Below are 14,286 nucleotides of genomic sequence, written 5' to 3'. Positions count from 1 at the left end.
TTTTAATTTGGAATTGTCATTCTAGGTGCATAACCCCTTAATCTTTTGGGGACTATAGATAGGTTTTAGGCAAACGCACTTGAGAATGTTGTGTAGTAGAAGGAGCAGTTGTCTTGGTTGACTCTGTTACTACCTATTTTTTACTTTGTACTAGTCATTTAACCTCGCGGGGTCCAATTTTCTCATCAATAAAAGGAGGCAGTTGGACTAGATTTTTAGGGTCCCTTCTAGTTCTAAGATTTAACTAATACATGACTAGTAAGAGAAGATAATTTCTAGTTAGAGAAAAGAATAATCTTTTTATGAGTATAGAGAGCCTTTATACATTCACTTAATTTGGATGAGGGCTAGTGTGAATTGGTTTAATGTCTGAATTCTAGAATACTAAATACACTTATTAACAGCTGTTCAAGTTAGGCTTTAACTTAAATTAGGCTAGCAGTATTAACATGTAGAGAAATGTTTGAGAAACCTGTTGCTTTGGATAATTCTGACTTAGAGGATACAAATTATTTGGGGTAATTAAAAGTAATATTTTCTAAAGTAGCCTAAGTATTGCAATAATAATTGCTAACCTTTTAAACATAACCTAACCTTAAAAAAAAGCTTTAAAGGTAAACTTCAGCCCCTGAATACTAAAAATAATTGAACAGAAATTATAGTAGTTACAGATCAACTCATGAGACAAGGGAGTAGTTTGAAGTTTTAGGGTTTTTTTTCTCCCGCAAATATAAATAAAGCTATGTTAATCTTAAAAGATAAAATTATATTTTTGATAGTCATAGCTGACATTGGAACTCTGACAAGGTTATTCTCTTATTTTGGCAGAATATGTTTATTGTTTTGTGCCGCTGTGAACAAGCACATATATCCCAGTTAACATTTAGTGCTTTTTAATGAAAAAGCACGTATTGCTCACCACATCTGGTTTCCAGTTACTTTGCTCCAGATTATTTGAGCTGTGAATCTGTAGTGACACCTAGTGGGTGATAAGGATATGAACATTAGTGATTGAAATGAATTTCACAGCCAACTTCTAGGGCCTTCTGGCATCACGGATTGGCCTTAACCTTCCATTTCTATTTCAGTTTTCATTTATTGGGATCTGGTTGTGGGGAAATCAAAAGAATCCCCGTTGTTCTTGCCACATTACGGTGAAATATGAAAATGCCTTTTGCTCTCACTACCTAAACCAGAATTATTAAGGTTAGAACAGATCTTCAGGATATCTAATCCAATCCCCTCATTTTTAAGAGGAGGAAACAAACTGAAGCCAAGAGAGAAGAGACTGATGTGAAGCCATATAAGTAAGTGATAGAACCTAAGGGCCTCTGTCATCTGATTTCCAAGCTTTCTGCTATACCCTGTATAGCATTTAATTTTGAGTTTTTAGTTTGAGACGTTGGTTTAGATGAAAGAGTGGATATTCAGTGTATTCTCAGCAGAACCAGTGCAGATTAAAAGCATATTTTCTTTCAGTAATACAGGGCTGTGTCTCAAAATAGAGCTGTTGGCAAATGCCAAATGCTTTCCCTGTTAGTGAACATCCATGACTAAAGCATACAAGCAGGCAAGAACCATCTCAGATGTCACAGAGGAGCTGCTTGCATTGAGGGAGGGCGGGGAAGGGAAGATGAGACTAGACCTTAAGTACCCTTCTGAGATTCTATGAGTCTTCTGGCAAGGAAGAAAGTCTCTGTTCAAATATATGGCATCTTAAAAAAAAAAAAAGCTACTGATAAACCTAGTGGCAGGGCAGGAATAAAGACAGACATAGAGAATGGACTTGAGGACACTGGGAGGAGGAAGGGGAAGCTGGGACGAAGTGAGAGAGTGGCATGGACATATATACACTACCAAATGTAAAAGAGATAGCTAGTGGGAAGCAGCCACATGGCACAAGGAGATCAGCTCGGTGCTTTGTGACCACCTAGAAGGGTGCGATATGGAGGGTGGGAGGGAGACGCAAGAGGGAGGAGATATGGGGATATATGTATATGTATAGCTGATTCACCTTGTTATACAGCAGAGACTAACACACCTCGTAAAAAAATTATACTCCAATAAAGATGTTTAAAAAAAAAACAAAACTTCCCCCAAAACAAAATTACCCTATTTTCTAATGTATAGCAGGAGAACTGGTATTAAAATAAACAATCGTAATCATGTTAGGGTTTGCGGCACATAGTTTGTTTAATCCAGATTGGATACATCAGGTACAGCAGTGGCACATGACTCAATACCGTAAATGATATACATTTTAACATATGCACTACAGTTTCAAAAGAAGACGACAGGAAACTCAAGAGTTTTTTTTTCCCCATAGAAAGTTTTCACATGTTTATCTTCCTGCAGTTTTGTACAGTATTTCTTCTTTGCCATTGTGTTGTTGGTAAGCAAAGCCCATTTATTATATGAAAATAGAAAAGAACACACTTGATGTTTTTCACGATAACATTGATGGGGGAGGGTGACCTCTAAGGAAAACATTACATTGGAATGTCTGATTATCAAAAATATACCATCCCTCCCACCACCCAGGTTTGTAAAATAGTCTGTTGGTCCAAGGAGCCCCCCCAGGACTTGGGTCAGTGCCCTACACTGGTTAGTGTGACATTATCCAGTGTAGTTAAGTAACCTGCTAAGATAAATTCATTCCCACACTTGATGAGAAAAACATAGAACATTCTGAGTAGAAAACAAGACTCAAAAGGAACCCCTTTAAAGCTGTTTCTTTTTCTGATCCACTTTCTCTTAGTTCTAATGATGCTCCTCATGATGCTCTTTGGGCTCCGAGGGTGATGGGTCATAACAACGCTTTTCCTTCAATCATTTTAAAGCGTTGCAAATGCTGAGATTTCATAAGGACATCAGAAAGGGAAAATAAAAGTCTTTTTGGTTCCTGTTTGTCATGGTTACCATGCCAACTAGATTAAAAGGGAAACAAATATTGCCTTAGATTAACAGCATTAGGATCTTTCTGCCTTGTAGTTACCTGGTAATTGAAATGAGGGAACCTGGATCACTAGAATTCATTAATAACCTAAACATCTAGGTTTAGATAAATTTCAACCACTACCTCTGCAAAGTTTAAAAAAAAAAAAAAACAAAGATAAGGAAAAAAATCTAGGTACATCTTTCAATGTACTTTCCCTGCCAATATTCTAACAAGTGACATGATCCCGAACTGCAGGAATCATAGTTTGAAAACTGGGTAAGGTCCTCAACATATCCACGAGTTGACTTTTTTGTTAATTGTCGATCAGCATTAACTATCCACTTTAATTTCTGTTCAAATTATTTTTCTTAATTTCACTTTTCTACTTGCTGACTTCATACTCCTGTATGACTGTAGACTCATGTGTTCAACTATCATTGAGACTATCTAGTCTTTTGAACAGGATTCTATGCAGTTAGTCTTGAGCTTGACACTAGTTACGAAAAGAGGGGATGAAGGAGAAGTAGTACAGAGTTTGCTTCTGGAGGTCCTGGTTCAGGGTGGTTTTGAGTATAGTGCTTCCTCTCCCTAATCACTAGCCTTGAAATCCAGATATTAAAATATATAAGCAATCCTCAGAGTTATGCTACATGATGTAGAGGAAAAGGTCCCGGGACAAGATGTCTAAGCCCTGGATTGCAAACATAGTTCTGCCACTAACCTGCCATGTGAACTTGAATGTCACTCAGCTTCTTTCTGCCTGTTTTCTTCTCTGTGAATCAAGGATTTAGGTACTTGATCTACTACCACCAGAGGTGGTGGAAAGGATTAAAAGGACTATAGAAGGTATGCTTCAAAACGTTGTCCTAGCCCGCTCTTCGAGGAGAGACAGGATTTGACTGAAAAAACCTGACTATTCACTTACCTATTTTTGACAGAATTGATAGTCCGTAGCTAGTTGTATCTAGTGGATGGTGGTTTCCAAAGTATGGTTTGGATTAGTACAGTCAGTGGTTTCCAAGGGCTGTGTCCAAGTAATAATTGACTTTCACATAAGACTATGTCTCTAGATACAACAAGTAATCTCTGATGGGTCTTCTCTAAAGCATCGTTGCTCTGAGAGGCAGTGGGTGTAGGGAAAAGCATTAGACTAATAGCCAAGGGACTTGGGTTCTGGTCCCAGTCGTGTCATTAAATAACTGCATGACCTTGAGTAGGTCACTTAATTTCTCTGGGCCTCAGCCTTCTAGACTGTAAAATGACTTAGATATTCTTTAATCTCTTCTAGTTCTGATTCACTCTATTCCATGTTTTCTAAGTTTCCATTCATTTCAATATAGCTTATTGGTTGGTTGGTTGGTTGGTTTTTAACCCTCCCTAATGTTGAGTAGGATTGAATGGGATAGGTAGTTTTGTAAATCTATTATGCTGAAGTTGTTCATGAACTATGAAAGCTTGAGTCATTTCACCAGAAAGCCATTGTCCCCTGAAAACCCTGATAATATCCTGGTTCTTCAGTCCCTGGCCAATGAGTTAGACATTCAACTGATTTGGCACACTTTGGACCTTCTTTTTACTCACAAATGCCCTTTAGCAGTGTAGTCTTGCTCTATTCTGTTGTGTAGATGAGCCATTTTCTTGTGTGAACAGGGTCTCTCATCTTTGGCTAAGGCTACACTGGGGGATGGAGATGCAGGGGTTAGTCTAATAATGGTGGTTTAGGAACTGGCATCATGTGGGATTTGGAAATGAAATTGAAGAAATACAAAACATTCAGTTCATTAGGGTCAAAAAAGTGGGAAATTATTTGGGACATGATTTTTTAAAATTTCATTAATTTTTGTGGGAACCACTAGTAAGCTCCCCTGATGCACTACCAAACAGGTCCTGGGTTGGAGCAGTCATTCTTCTAACTCTGTGATGACCTGTTCTTAAACACAGGCAGTTCGTATGTGTGTGTAACCATGTTCCTATTTACCTCTTTATCCTTTACCCAATTCGGTTCCTATGATGTATACTTAGAAACTTAAACCTTGTTTAACTTTGTTCCATTACCCATTCTTTCAAAAGGAAAATTCCTTTTCTAGTCCTTTGCCTGCCCTCTAGATGGAGTCCAGCCCAGTCCTCTGCCTTCCCTAATGAGATACGTGGATGACGTGAATGGGATTAAGTACGCAAGTGTGTTTAGGTTGTTGTGTGTTTGTGTGTACACACGTATTCCTCTGTAATTGTAAAGCTTTTTGCCTACTTACACCATAAGCTCAGAGGGCCAGACCACCCCATTCTCGGGTTAGGGGGAAATCCTTGAGGCCAGACCCAGAGAAGGGACGCAGTCAGTGGTCAGCGAGGATAGCGTAAAGGAGAAGGTTCCGTCTCCTCTGCCCTTCTGCTCACCTTCTGGTTAGGTGCCACCTCACATCCCTTTGACTTTCTCCTTCTACAGGGTCAGTAGAGCTGGGGTCATAGGGAAGCCCGTTGAAGGTGTTTTTAGGTTCCCAGCTAGTGAAACTCTTCTGGATGGCTGAGGTGGGCAGAAAAATTGTTGGCCTAGCATTAAACAGCTAACCACTAAGCTGTTGAATGGATAAAGAGTTCCCAAGGAGCTCCTGTGTCTCAGAGTCCAGGCTAGAGAGACTGCAATAGGGTAGTTGGAGATTGGGGAAGGCGGAAAGGGCCTGGTCACTAACCCCGAGGCCCACCTGCTCTGCTAAAAGCAGTGAAAATTGATTGGATTCCGGAAATGCTGTTCCCAGCCCCATCAGGATGCAAACCACTTGCACAGAAATGTGTCCAGGTTTTCCAAAAATAATATTCACTTCCTCACTTGCAGGGAGGTGATCAGGTTTCTCCCCCATTTCAGTTATCTTCAGGGACATCAGGCCTGAAGACTCTTCAGATCTCAAGGCATCATTCAGACCAGATAAGAATCATCTCTAATCTCTTGCTTGACTTCACTCTTTGGAGCATCCTTCGTGAGGCACACAGGCTTAACCTTCTGCAGCCTCCGTGGGAGTTGCCTCAGGTGTGAGATAAGTCAGAAGCTTGGTCCCCGTGCTGCTGCCTTCTCTGCGGGAAACTGCTCCTGGGGCTTCTTGTCAGAGCTCTGAATGGCTTTACAGTGGGTCCTGAAAGAAGGGTACAGAGCAAGGTGCCACAGGGGCTGACTGCAGCTGGGAGCCCTGGGTTCTTCTCTTCTCTCTTCACTGGCACACTGGCATTACCTGTGCCTCTCAGGTGCTAGCGATTTCCTTTTCCAAGATCCCAGTGAGATAAATGTGGTCATTCCCTTTCTTCCCCAGAAATGGAAACTTCAACACCAGTGGTTCCAACCACAAGGGAAGCACTCTGTTCTTTAAGGTGGACTTCCCTCATCCCTAAATGCCCATTTTTGCTTTATTCTTTTCTCTTCCACCACTGCATTCATGTCCTTGGCACGAGTCTGCAGGTGCTTGGCAGTGGAGAAGGCTTTACTAACATGTCTCAGTATCACTGGGGTCCATGTGGAGACAGATGGCTGGACACAGAGAAAAACAGCCAGGGGGTGAAGCAGAGAGGTACAGAGACAAAGGAGACAGGGGCAGACAGAGGGTGAGTGTTGCTGTGTGGTCACGTGGCAGCTCTGTGCAGGTCAGCTGGGCAGTGGGGCCCAGGCTCAGTCGACCTCACCTACCTGGGGGAACGAAGAGAGAACTCAGCAGTAACTGACTTCTTAGCCTAAAAGCTTTTGCTATAAAAGGAGAAAAAAAAAAAAAAAAACAAACCCCCTCACAAAATGCATTGTTTTGGTTCAAAGGTATTGGGTCCATGGAGAAAAACATTTCACAAAACTCCGTGGGTGTTTTTGTTTTCCACCTTTTCCCATGAATAAATATTATCCATTAAGAGCCTTGAAAAAGGTGCTTAAATACACAGTGTTATATTTTCTTCCTGTTTTGCATGTGACAACTCGGCCTCTGTGCTGCTCTTGGTCTTGTATTTTCCTCACTGGGGTCTCCAGAAACAATGGTTATTTGGTCTGAGGCTCCCCACTCTGGGCCCTGTCCTGGCTCGCAGCTTATACCCGCACAGTCCCATCCCTACCCGCCCCGCCCTCCCTTTCCTCTGGCCCCTGTGAGATGCAGTGGCACAGGGCTATGTCCACGCTTGCAGCAGTGAACCTCAGGTGCCCCTTTGCTGCCTCTTTCTCCTTCCAGGCACAGGTTTCAGTGTTGGGGGTGCAACAGGGTGGGCAGAAATAGTGGGGGAGGGGGAGGGAGTGGTCACAGTGGCCACCCACCAACATGCCAGCCCCCTTCACTCCCACTACCCGCACTGGCCCTCTGTCCAGTGGTTTTACAAGGCGGAGACCTTGACAACATTGCTGGCCATGGCAGGAATGTTCGTGTTGGAGCCTGGGCTGGCAGGGGGTGGCCGACCTTCCCCCTCTGGGGTTAGCGCTGGGGGAATAGGAATGCTGATGATGGCTGTGGTGATCTGGGATGTTTTGCAGTTTGGTCTCAGTCCGTCGTCTGCTTTCAAATTAAGGCTGGAACGACTGGGATAAAAAAAGAGTGAGTTGATGATGGTTCGTCTTGCTAGTGTCCCAAAGCTTCCTTGACCCTCTACCTGTCTAGCTCACAGTAACTGGGAGGTGATTTGGGTGTCCCTCCATCTCTGCTTTTGGTAATCGGCCTGTAATTATCCATTCTGATTATTATTCCTAAACTACCCCGAATTGTAAAAGTCATGGATACTGGGCTTTGGAATTCAGAGTATACTTTTTTCCCTCCAGTGGATTTTTTTCCCATCCCTTGTGGCATTTGATTTTGGTTTCCCTGAATTCCTTGCCACTCATTGGAGGTAGTGGGAAGTTGCCTACATGTAAGTAGAGAGTCAGTCTGTGATTCAAAATCAGCCTGGGATAAGCCGAAATTTCATATAATTTCACAATTGTGAAAATTATTGTCTTGAGAAAACAGTCCATTCTTCGCACTAGGGTAGGTCATTTATGGATTTTTGTTGTTGTTCTTATTTTTTCTGGTATCTAACCCCACCTTGGGCCTACACCTGCTATAGTATCCTCCAAATCATATAAGAGGCGTGTGGGTTAACTTGCAAGGATGAGAAAGAAGGTGGGGGGAGGAAGGTGAGGTGAGGGACTCATGCATTAGACAGGGAGGAGGGAAGGCTGAGGACCCCCAGGGGTCTCCTAATGCTGAGAGCCTTTCACTCTGTGAAGGGAGCGTTGCAAACCTTAGGGAGTGATGGAGATGGGAGCCACCCACCTGGTAGTGAGGGAGGGCTGCTCGCTGCCCTGGATGTGGATCGTGCTGAGCTCTTGCATGCTGCGCAGGCGGGTGGCCGGCAGGTTGGAGTTGGGCAGGTGTGTGGTTTTCTTACTACGACGGGAGCAGCAGGTGGTCGTGAGGCCCGGGTGGCTGGACAGTGAGGGACTCCGTGTGGATGGGTAGTTCTGCATTGAACTCTCCATGCAGTTCTGCTCAAACATCTGTTCATCTATAAACTCGTGGTTCTGTGGGAAGCAGAGGGAGAAGAGGTAGGAGAAGGAGATAGGAGGAGGCGGGGGCGGGGATAAGCCCCCGTACCCTGTATAGCTGCCTGTCTCTGTTCTGGGCCTTGGGAGAAGGGCTCCCAGCTGCGTGGAGCACAGATAAGCATTCAGGACATGGGGGATATCCTACAGGCATCAAATGAAGGAAGGAGGAGATTACCATTGACAGCCCTGGTCATCAGACTGGAGGGCGGAGACTGCGGTTGTGAAATCATGATGTGACATTCACTTCGTCTACAGCTTTGGCTGAAGGGATACGGAGGACATGGAGGGACTTAGTGGCATCCTCAGAGCTAGAAGCAAAGACTTGACGGACTTTGCAGGCTTTGACAGGATCTTCTGGTGGCGGGGGGCAGGGAGCGGCAGGTAAGGAGTCACTAACAATGGGTAGTGGGTACGCTGGGTTGTCTTTTCTGGATTTACTGGGTGAGATCCTTATGAATCCTGGGCAAGTGTGAGACATAAGCTTTTAAAGGCACTGGATTATTCACAGTGTTGGGAGAGCTTTGCTCTGGAAGGCCAATGCGGTCACACACTCAGGGTTATGATTGCTTTTGAGTACTGGGTTTTTTCCACTTGGTTATGGGGTATGGCTCCTTAATATACCTAAAGGCACAGGATTCCCTAAGTCAAGTGTAAGCATGGGAAGGGGATGCTAACAGACTCCTGATGGAGGCCACCAGGATGGGGTGGAGTGGAGCCCAGGATAACTAACATATGGCTGTTTAGCCAAGGTGACTAAACATCTATGCCATGAATGGTCTGGCCAAGGCTGCCAGAGTGAGGAGAAAGTCTGAGGAGAAGTAGCATGAGAACAGAGTTCAGAGAGAGACCAGCCCTGACAGCCGATACCAGGAGTCCCCATAGGGCTGGGCGGGTGGCACAGACAGATGTGGCACATGGACACTCACAAGGTACCAACATTGGTTCCATGTTCCGCCACCCCTCCAAGCCCCTGGGGAGGTCAAAAAAGGGAATCAGAAAGGCACAAAAAAACTGGAAGCCTGAGCTGGTACTGGGTAGGATAAGCAGAGTTAGGATAAGCCCAAGAAGAATCAAGAGCACATGCAGAGAACCAGACCAGGGGGTAAGAAGAGGAGACTCCACAGACTCAGAAGAATCAGAGAGAAAAACATCAATTGAAATTTTAAAAAGTTATACCTTGATGGTGGAGGTTCGTACAGATAACAGGGGATCATCCACAAGATAGGACAACCCCTACAGGACAACATGCCAACAGAAGATAAAAACACCATTGATTGTACATTCCAGCATTCCCAGGCTCAGTTTTGACATTCGATCTCTCAATCCCAGCATTCCACCCTTCCAGTCCAACATTCCATCCCTTGCTTCCAGCATTCTTCCTCCTTTGTCCCAACATTCCATCCCTTGAATCCAACATTCCTTGCCTAAAATGCAGCATTCCATCTCTTTAATCCCAATATCCCCACAATCCGACATTCTTTCCTTCAAATTCAGCATTCCACCCCGTCAATGCCAACATTCCATCTCTTCAAACCCAAACATTTTCACCCATATCCTTTCAACTTACACATTCCACCCAGCACATGCAACTTGGAAAGGGCAGTTGGGTCCAGGCCTATTTCTTTGGCAAGCTCTGAGTCTTTGAGAGAAATTCTAGATACACCTGTACGGTTCTTGACACTAAGAAACATTGGCTAAGTCCTGGAAACTAGGGTTTTCAGAGTACCTTCCCACAGTGGAAGCCCTCACTGGGCTCAGCTGCCATCCACAGCGTCCACAGCTGTCCATACTAAGAGTCACCTAACATCTACTTCCCCTACATTTGGGAGGCCAGGATATGGAACACTGAAAATTAGAAAGTTCCTTCCTTAGTGTGCTGAGCCCTGACCATAGCCTTTTTGGGGAAGGAGGTCCTAGAAAAGAACAAGAAGGAGTTTCTCTTTGTCTCTCTTTGGTTGTCCAGCCTAACCTCTCCTCCCTCCCTACTATTCCTAACACTTTTGCCAAGGCTCCAGGGTTGACCCCACTGCCCTTCCTTTCAGTCTGTTGGAGAGGCACAAGCATCATTCCACATTCCAGCTGGGGCACCCTAAGCCATGACTCATTTTTAGCAATCAGCCTTTCAGAATCTGAATTCCCTGGGAATTGCAGGGTGACTGAGATGGGGTGGTACTGGTAAAATCCGTGGCTAGAGAAATATATGCACTGCTTCGTTCATTCACTCTCTCCTGTTCCAAGTGGAATGGAAGGAGAAAAGGGACCCACAGATTGCATCAACCTAGCCCCAGGGATAGGACAAAAACTGACATTCTTCTCTGCTGTCCTGTAGTAACCTAGTATAAATTCAGCCCTAGCTCTGAAGAGGGGTGCTCATCAGAGCTGAGAAACTGATAGGCAGAGCCCTTAGGCCTCAGTAACTAAGAAATGGGCTGTGAGGACGGATGTAGGGTGTGTGTGGAAAGACTGGGGGAATGGCCTCCTCTGTGCTGCGGGCCTCCTGACCCTGGTGGCTTTGCCCCACTCCTTGGGGTCTTCCTCCTGAGGGCTGATAGAGACCTCATTGCTACTCTTTGGATCTAAGGGGACAAACTTTGACTTCTGAAGCCTGGGGTGAGAACGTGAGGACAGAGTTCTCACTCTGTAAGTTCTGACCTCAGAAAAGGGTCAGGGGTCAGGGATGAGAAGGGAGGTGGCACTGGGCTGGGACTCACAGTGGTTTTCTCCAGGCAGTGCAGCAGGTGGTGGTGCTGGCTCTCGATGAGTGAGGTGGTCTTGCCCATGTGCTCCTCTTCCGGGGTGCCCTAGGAGGAGAAGAGGAGAGGCTGGGTATGAAGCTGCTGGCTCTCCTTCTCTCCATCTCCTTCATCTCTCCACAGAGGGGAGGGGGGGACTGGAAAAATCTGGATGAACCAAATTTTAGGGTCACCCTAGACCATGCTAGCCTTTGGCTGGGAGCCCTTGAGCTAAAGGGGGTTTAGGGGTGATGATGAGAACCCTATGGAAGACATATGTGGAGGGTGGCTGCTACCTGGGGAAACTTTGGGGCTTTGGGGTGGGAGTGCTGATGCCCCCAGGAAGAAAAAGCAAGTCCGTCCTCCCCTCCATCTCCCCAACCCAAGTCCCCCAGGCACCTACCATCAGCTCCAGTGCCTCGTTGAGGAGTCCGTTGCGCTTGCTGTGCAGGTAGGCATTGGAGCTCCCTGTTTTGGCCACACGGATCCTGGCAAGGCGGGCCTTCTGTGATTGGCAGAGAGAATAAAAGAGTGAGCAAGACTGAGAGACAAAAAGACAGTGAGCCTGGCCAAGCCAGCGACAGTGGGCTGTCCCAGCAAGGTTGGGTTCCCAGGTGATGTCTGATGAAGGGAAGGAAGCTGCTTCTTCCCCGCCGCAGAGATCTCTGTTTATAGACCTGGGACTGGGTCAGAGAGGCTGTGACCCCCCTGTACAGAGTGAGCATGGTCATGGTCAGAGTGCCTAGGGGTTTCCACTTGTCTCTCCAGCCTGGGTGTGATCCTGGCCAGGGAAATATCACTCATCAAATTCCTCCCTCCTTCCTCAAATTTCATGACCTTTATCCATTCAGTATTGCATTGGGGTATTTCTCATCTCAGACTGCAAGTTCTTTAAAGGAGCCCATGTTATAGCTCTCCTGATTCTCTCCTAGGGTCCAGTGCAATTCCCTGCATACAGCAGGTGCCCAAATACCAGTTAATTATAAGAAAAGCAAGGAGTGTGTATACGTGCCCCTCAACTCCTTCCCCTCTTTCTATTTTTTCCTTAGCATTCATTACTAAGGTGGTATATGTTTTACATATTTATCTCGCTATTGTCTCTCTTTCCCCACAGGAATGTAAACTCCTTGCGGGCAGCGGTTTTTGTTTTGTTCACTGATATATCCCCAGTGCTTGATAACTTGTCAATCAATGGAAGAATTTACAATTGCATGTCTGTCTTTGGGATGTGTCTATACATGTATATTTTGCTGTGCATGTCTATGGGAACGAGTGTAGGTGCATGTGCGTGTGACAAGGGGCCCAATGTGGGTGTGAGAGAGGAGAGGATGGAGCACATTTCCATACACCACCCTGGCTTTAGCTGCGGCGACTGAGAATCTCCCAGCTCCATCCTTGGAAGGCTTCGGCAGTATCCTGTGCAAGGGTCGCGTGGTACCTCAACCACACAAACTCATCTCTCTTGCTTGCAGAGGCAGTGGGAGAGGCCGGACACACTGCACAGGCTGACTTCTCTTCTCCTTCCTAATAACCATAATCAGTGTCACTATGACAGCAGCACAGCCACAGTGTGAGGCCTAAGAGGAAAGAGGCTCTGGGAGGGAGGGAGAAGGGACGGGTAGAGGGCTTCCTGCTGGTTTAAAAAAAATGCAGCTTCACGTTTGGGCTCTTGTGGATCTAGACCCAGCTGCAGGAAGAAGAGCCCACAAGGCCTCACAAACCTATTCTGGGGCAGAGGGGTCCTTCCTTCTGCCTCTGGGAAAATACACATTTAACGTCAGCATGGACTCTGAACAGAGGAGTCCTTGGAAAATTGTGGCAATTTTCACTTCTTGTGACTTTCTCCCCAGCATGGGGAAGTGTCCCCTCCAAGTGTCCTACTGGGCTGGCTCATCTGCTAAAAGGAGGCCAGGGACTTGGATTTAGGCTGTCAACAGAAGCACAAAGAACACACGATAGCTACTGTTCCCTGGGAAGTCCCCCTGTGACCACTGTGTCCTTGCAGGGACAATTCAACGACTTCCCCTGGTTTCTAAATATGGCGAAGAGGTCAGCACTTGAGCCTAGAAGATCTGCCTGTAAAACTGAGGAAGAACTCTCCTCTAGACAGAGAATAAAAAGAGGAAGCAGGGAGAGAAAGGACGGTAAGTAAGCCCCACCATTCCTCTTCTCTCTGAGCAAAGAACATGCATTCCAGGTGCAGGACAGTTCTCGTTCCTGGGGATCCCGCTCCAGCCCTCCCCTCAGCTCAATGTCTACATTCAAGCAAGTTCTTCATCATTTGAGGATGTGGCTACTATTGCTTTGGGTGAGCACTGGGTGTTGAGAGCTGCGTATGGAAATCCGGTTGTGTCAGCTCATTTTAGCCTTATATAATTTGATGGCACCACTTACAGCCAGACCATTCTTGTATCTGGGGTCTGTCTTCATTACTTTCTGGAGATGAAAGATTCTCCTGCTCTCCTTTGTGGCACTCCTTTTAATCTTATCTTACCCTGGGCGCTGTTAAAGCAACAGATTGTCATAACAAATGCACTATGTCGTTTAATCATTTCCCACACAGGATAAAGAGGTTTGCAATATATTTATAGAACCATACCCAGCATATGTAATTTGGTGAGGACTTTTGGCTTGACTTTGAGCCCCTGAGGGCCAGAGCCTGTGACTTATGCATATTTTTATCTTCAGCACCTAGCACAGAGCTTCGCACTGAGTATTTGCTCAAGCAAGGCTTGTGATGGCCCAGGAAGGAAGATGATCCTACACAGTCGGTCAGACATCCATGTTAATAAAGCCGTTGTGATGGGCTCAGTCCTTGTGTGTACTGGTCAGCCTCCTTCTCTTCCATGAACATGAGTACAGTGTAAGAGTTCGGAGAATGTAGGGATCATCTAGGCTATTTTACAGACGAGGAAATGGAGGATGTGAGAGGAAGTGACTTGTTCAGGGCAAGGTTTCAGCTCAGGTCTTCCAACCTCCCAACGCTGCTTCCATAACACCCCCTCCTCCTTCCCTGAATTTCAACTCCCCTCAGACAAGTTTTCAACTTGATGAGCAAAGCCCAGAAAGTTGCATTTTCA

General features: G+C 45.6%; 1 protein-coding gene across 2 annotated transcripts in view; it reads right to left on the bottom strand.

Annotated features, from left to right (window-relative positions):
* Positions 1 to 6,678: 6,678 nt before the first annotated feature.
* KCND3 (potassium voltage-gated channel subfamily D member 3) overlaps positions 6,679 to 14,286 on the bottom strand; it is a 232,993-nt gene continuing 225,385 nt past the window's right edge. Inside the window, exons 4-8 of one of the 2 annotated variants that reach the window (XM_060301321.1) lie at positions 11,610 to 11,711; positions 11,186 to 11,275; positions 9,651 to 9,707; positions 8,203 to 8,450; positions 6,679 to 7,472 (exon numbers count right to left, since the gene is read on the bottom strand). In XM_060301321.1, coding sequence (XP_060157304.1) covers positions 7,271 to 7,472; positions 8,203 to 8,450; positions 9,651 to 9,707; positions 11,186 to 11,275; positions 11,610 to 11,711 — 699 coding nt within the window. In that variant the 3' untranslated portion in view covers positions 6,679 to 7,270. The remainder of the gene's footprint in view (positions 7,473 to 8,202; positions 8,451 to 9,650; positions 9,708 to 11,185; positions 11,276 to 11,609; positions 11,712 to 14,286) is intronic. The other variant, XM_030869028.2, reaches the window with a different exon arrangement.

The sequence above is a fragment of the Globicephala melas genome, chromosome 1 (assembly GCF_963455315.2).
Source record: "Globicephala melas chromosome 1, mGloMel1.2, whole genome shotgun sequence".
NCBI lineage: Eukaryota > Metazoa > Chordata > Mammalia > Artiodactyla > Delphinidae > Globicephala > Globicephala melas.
The sequence above is the reverse complement of the archived record's forward strand: the minus strand, read 5'-3'. Positions and strand labels throughout refer to the sequence as shown.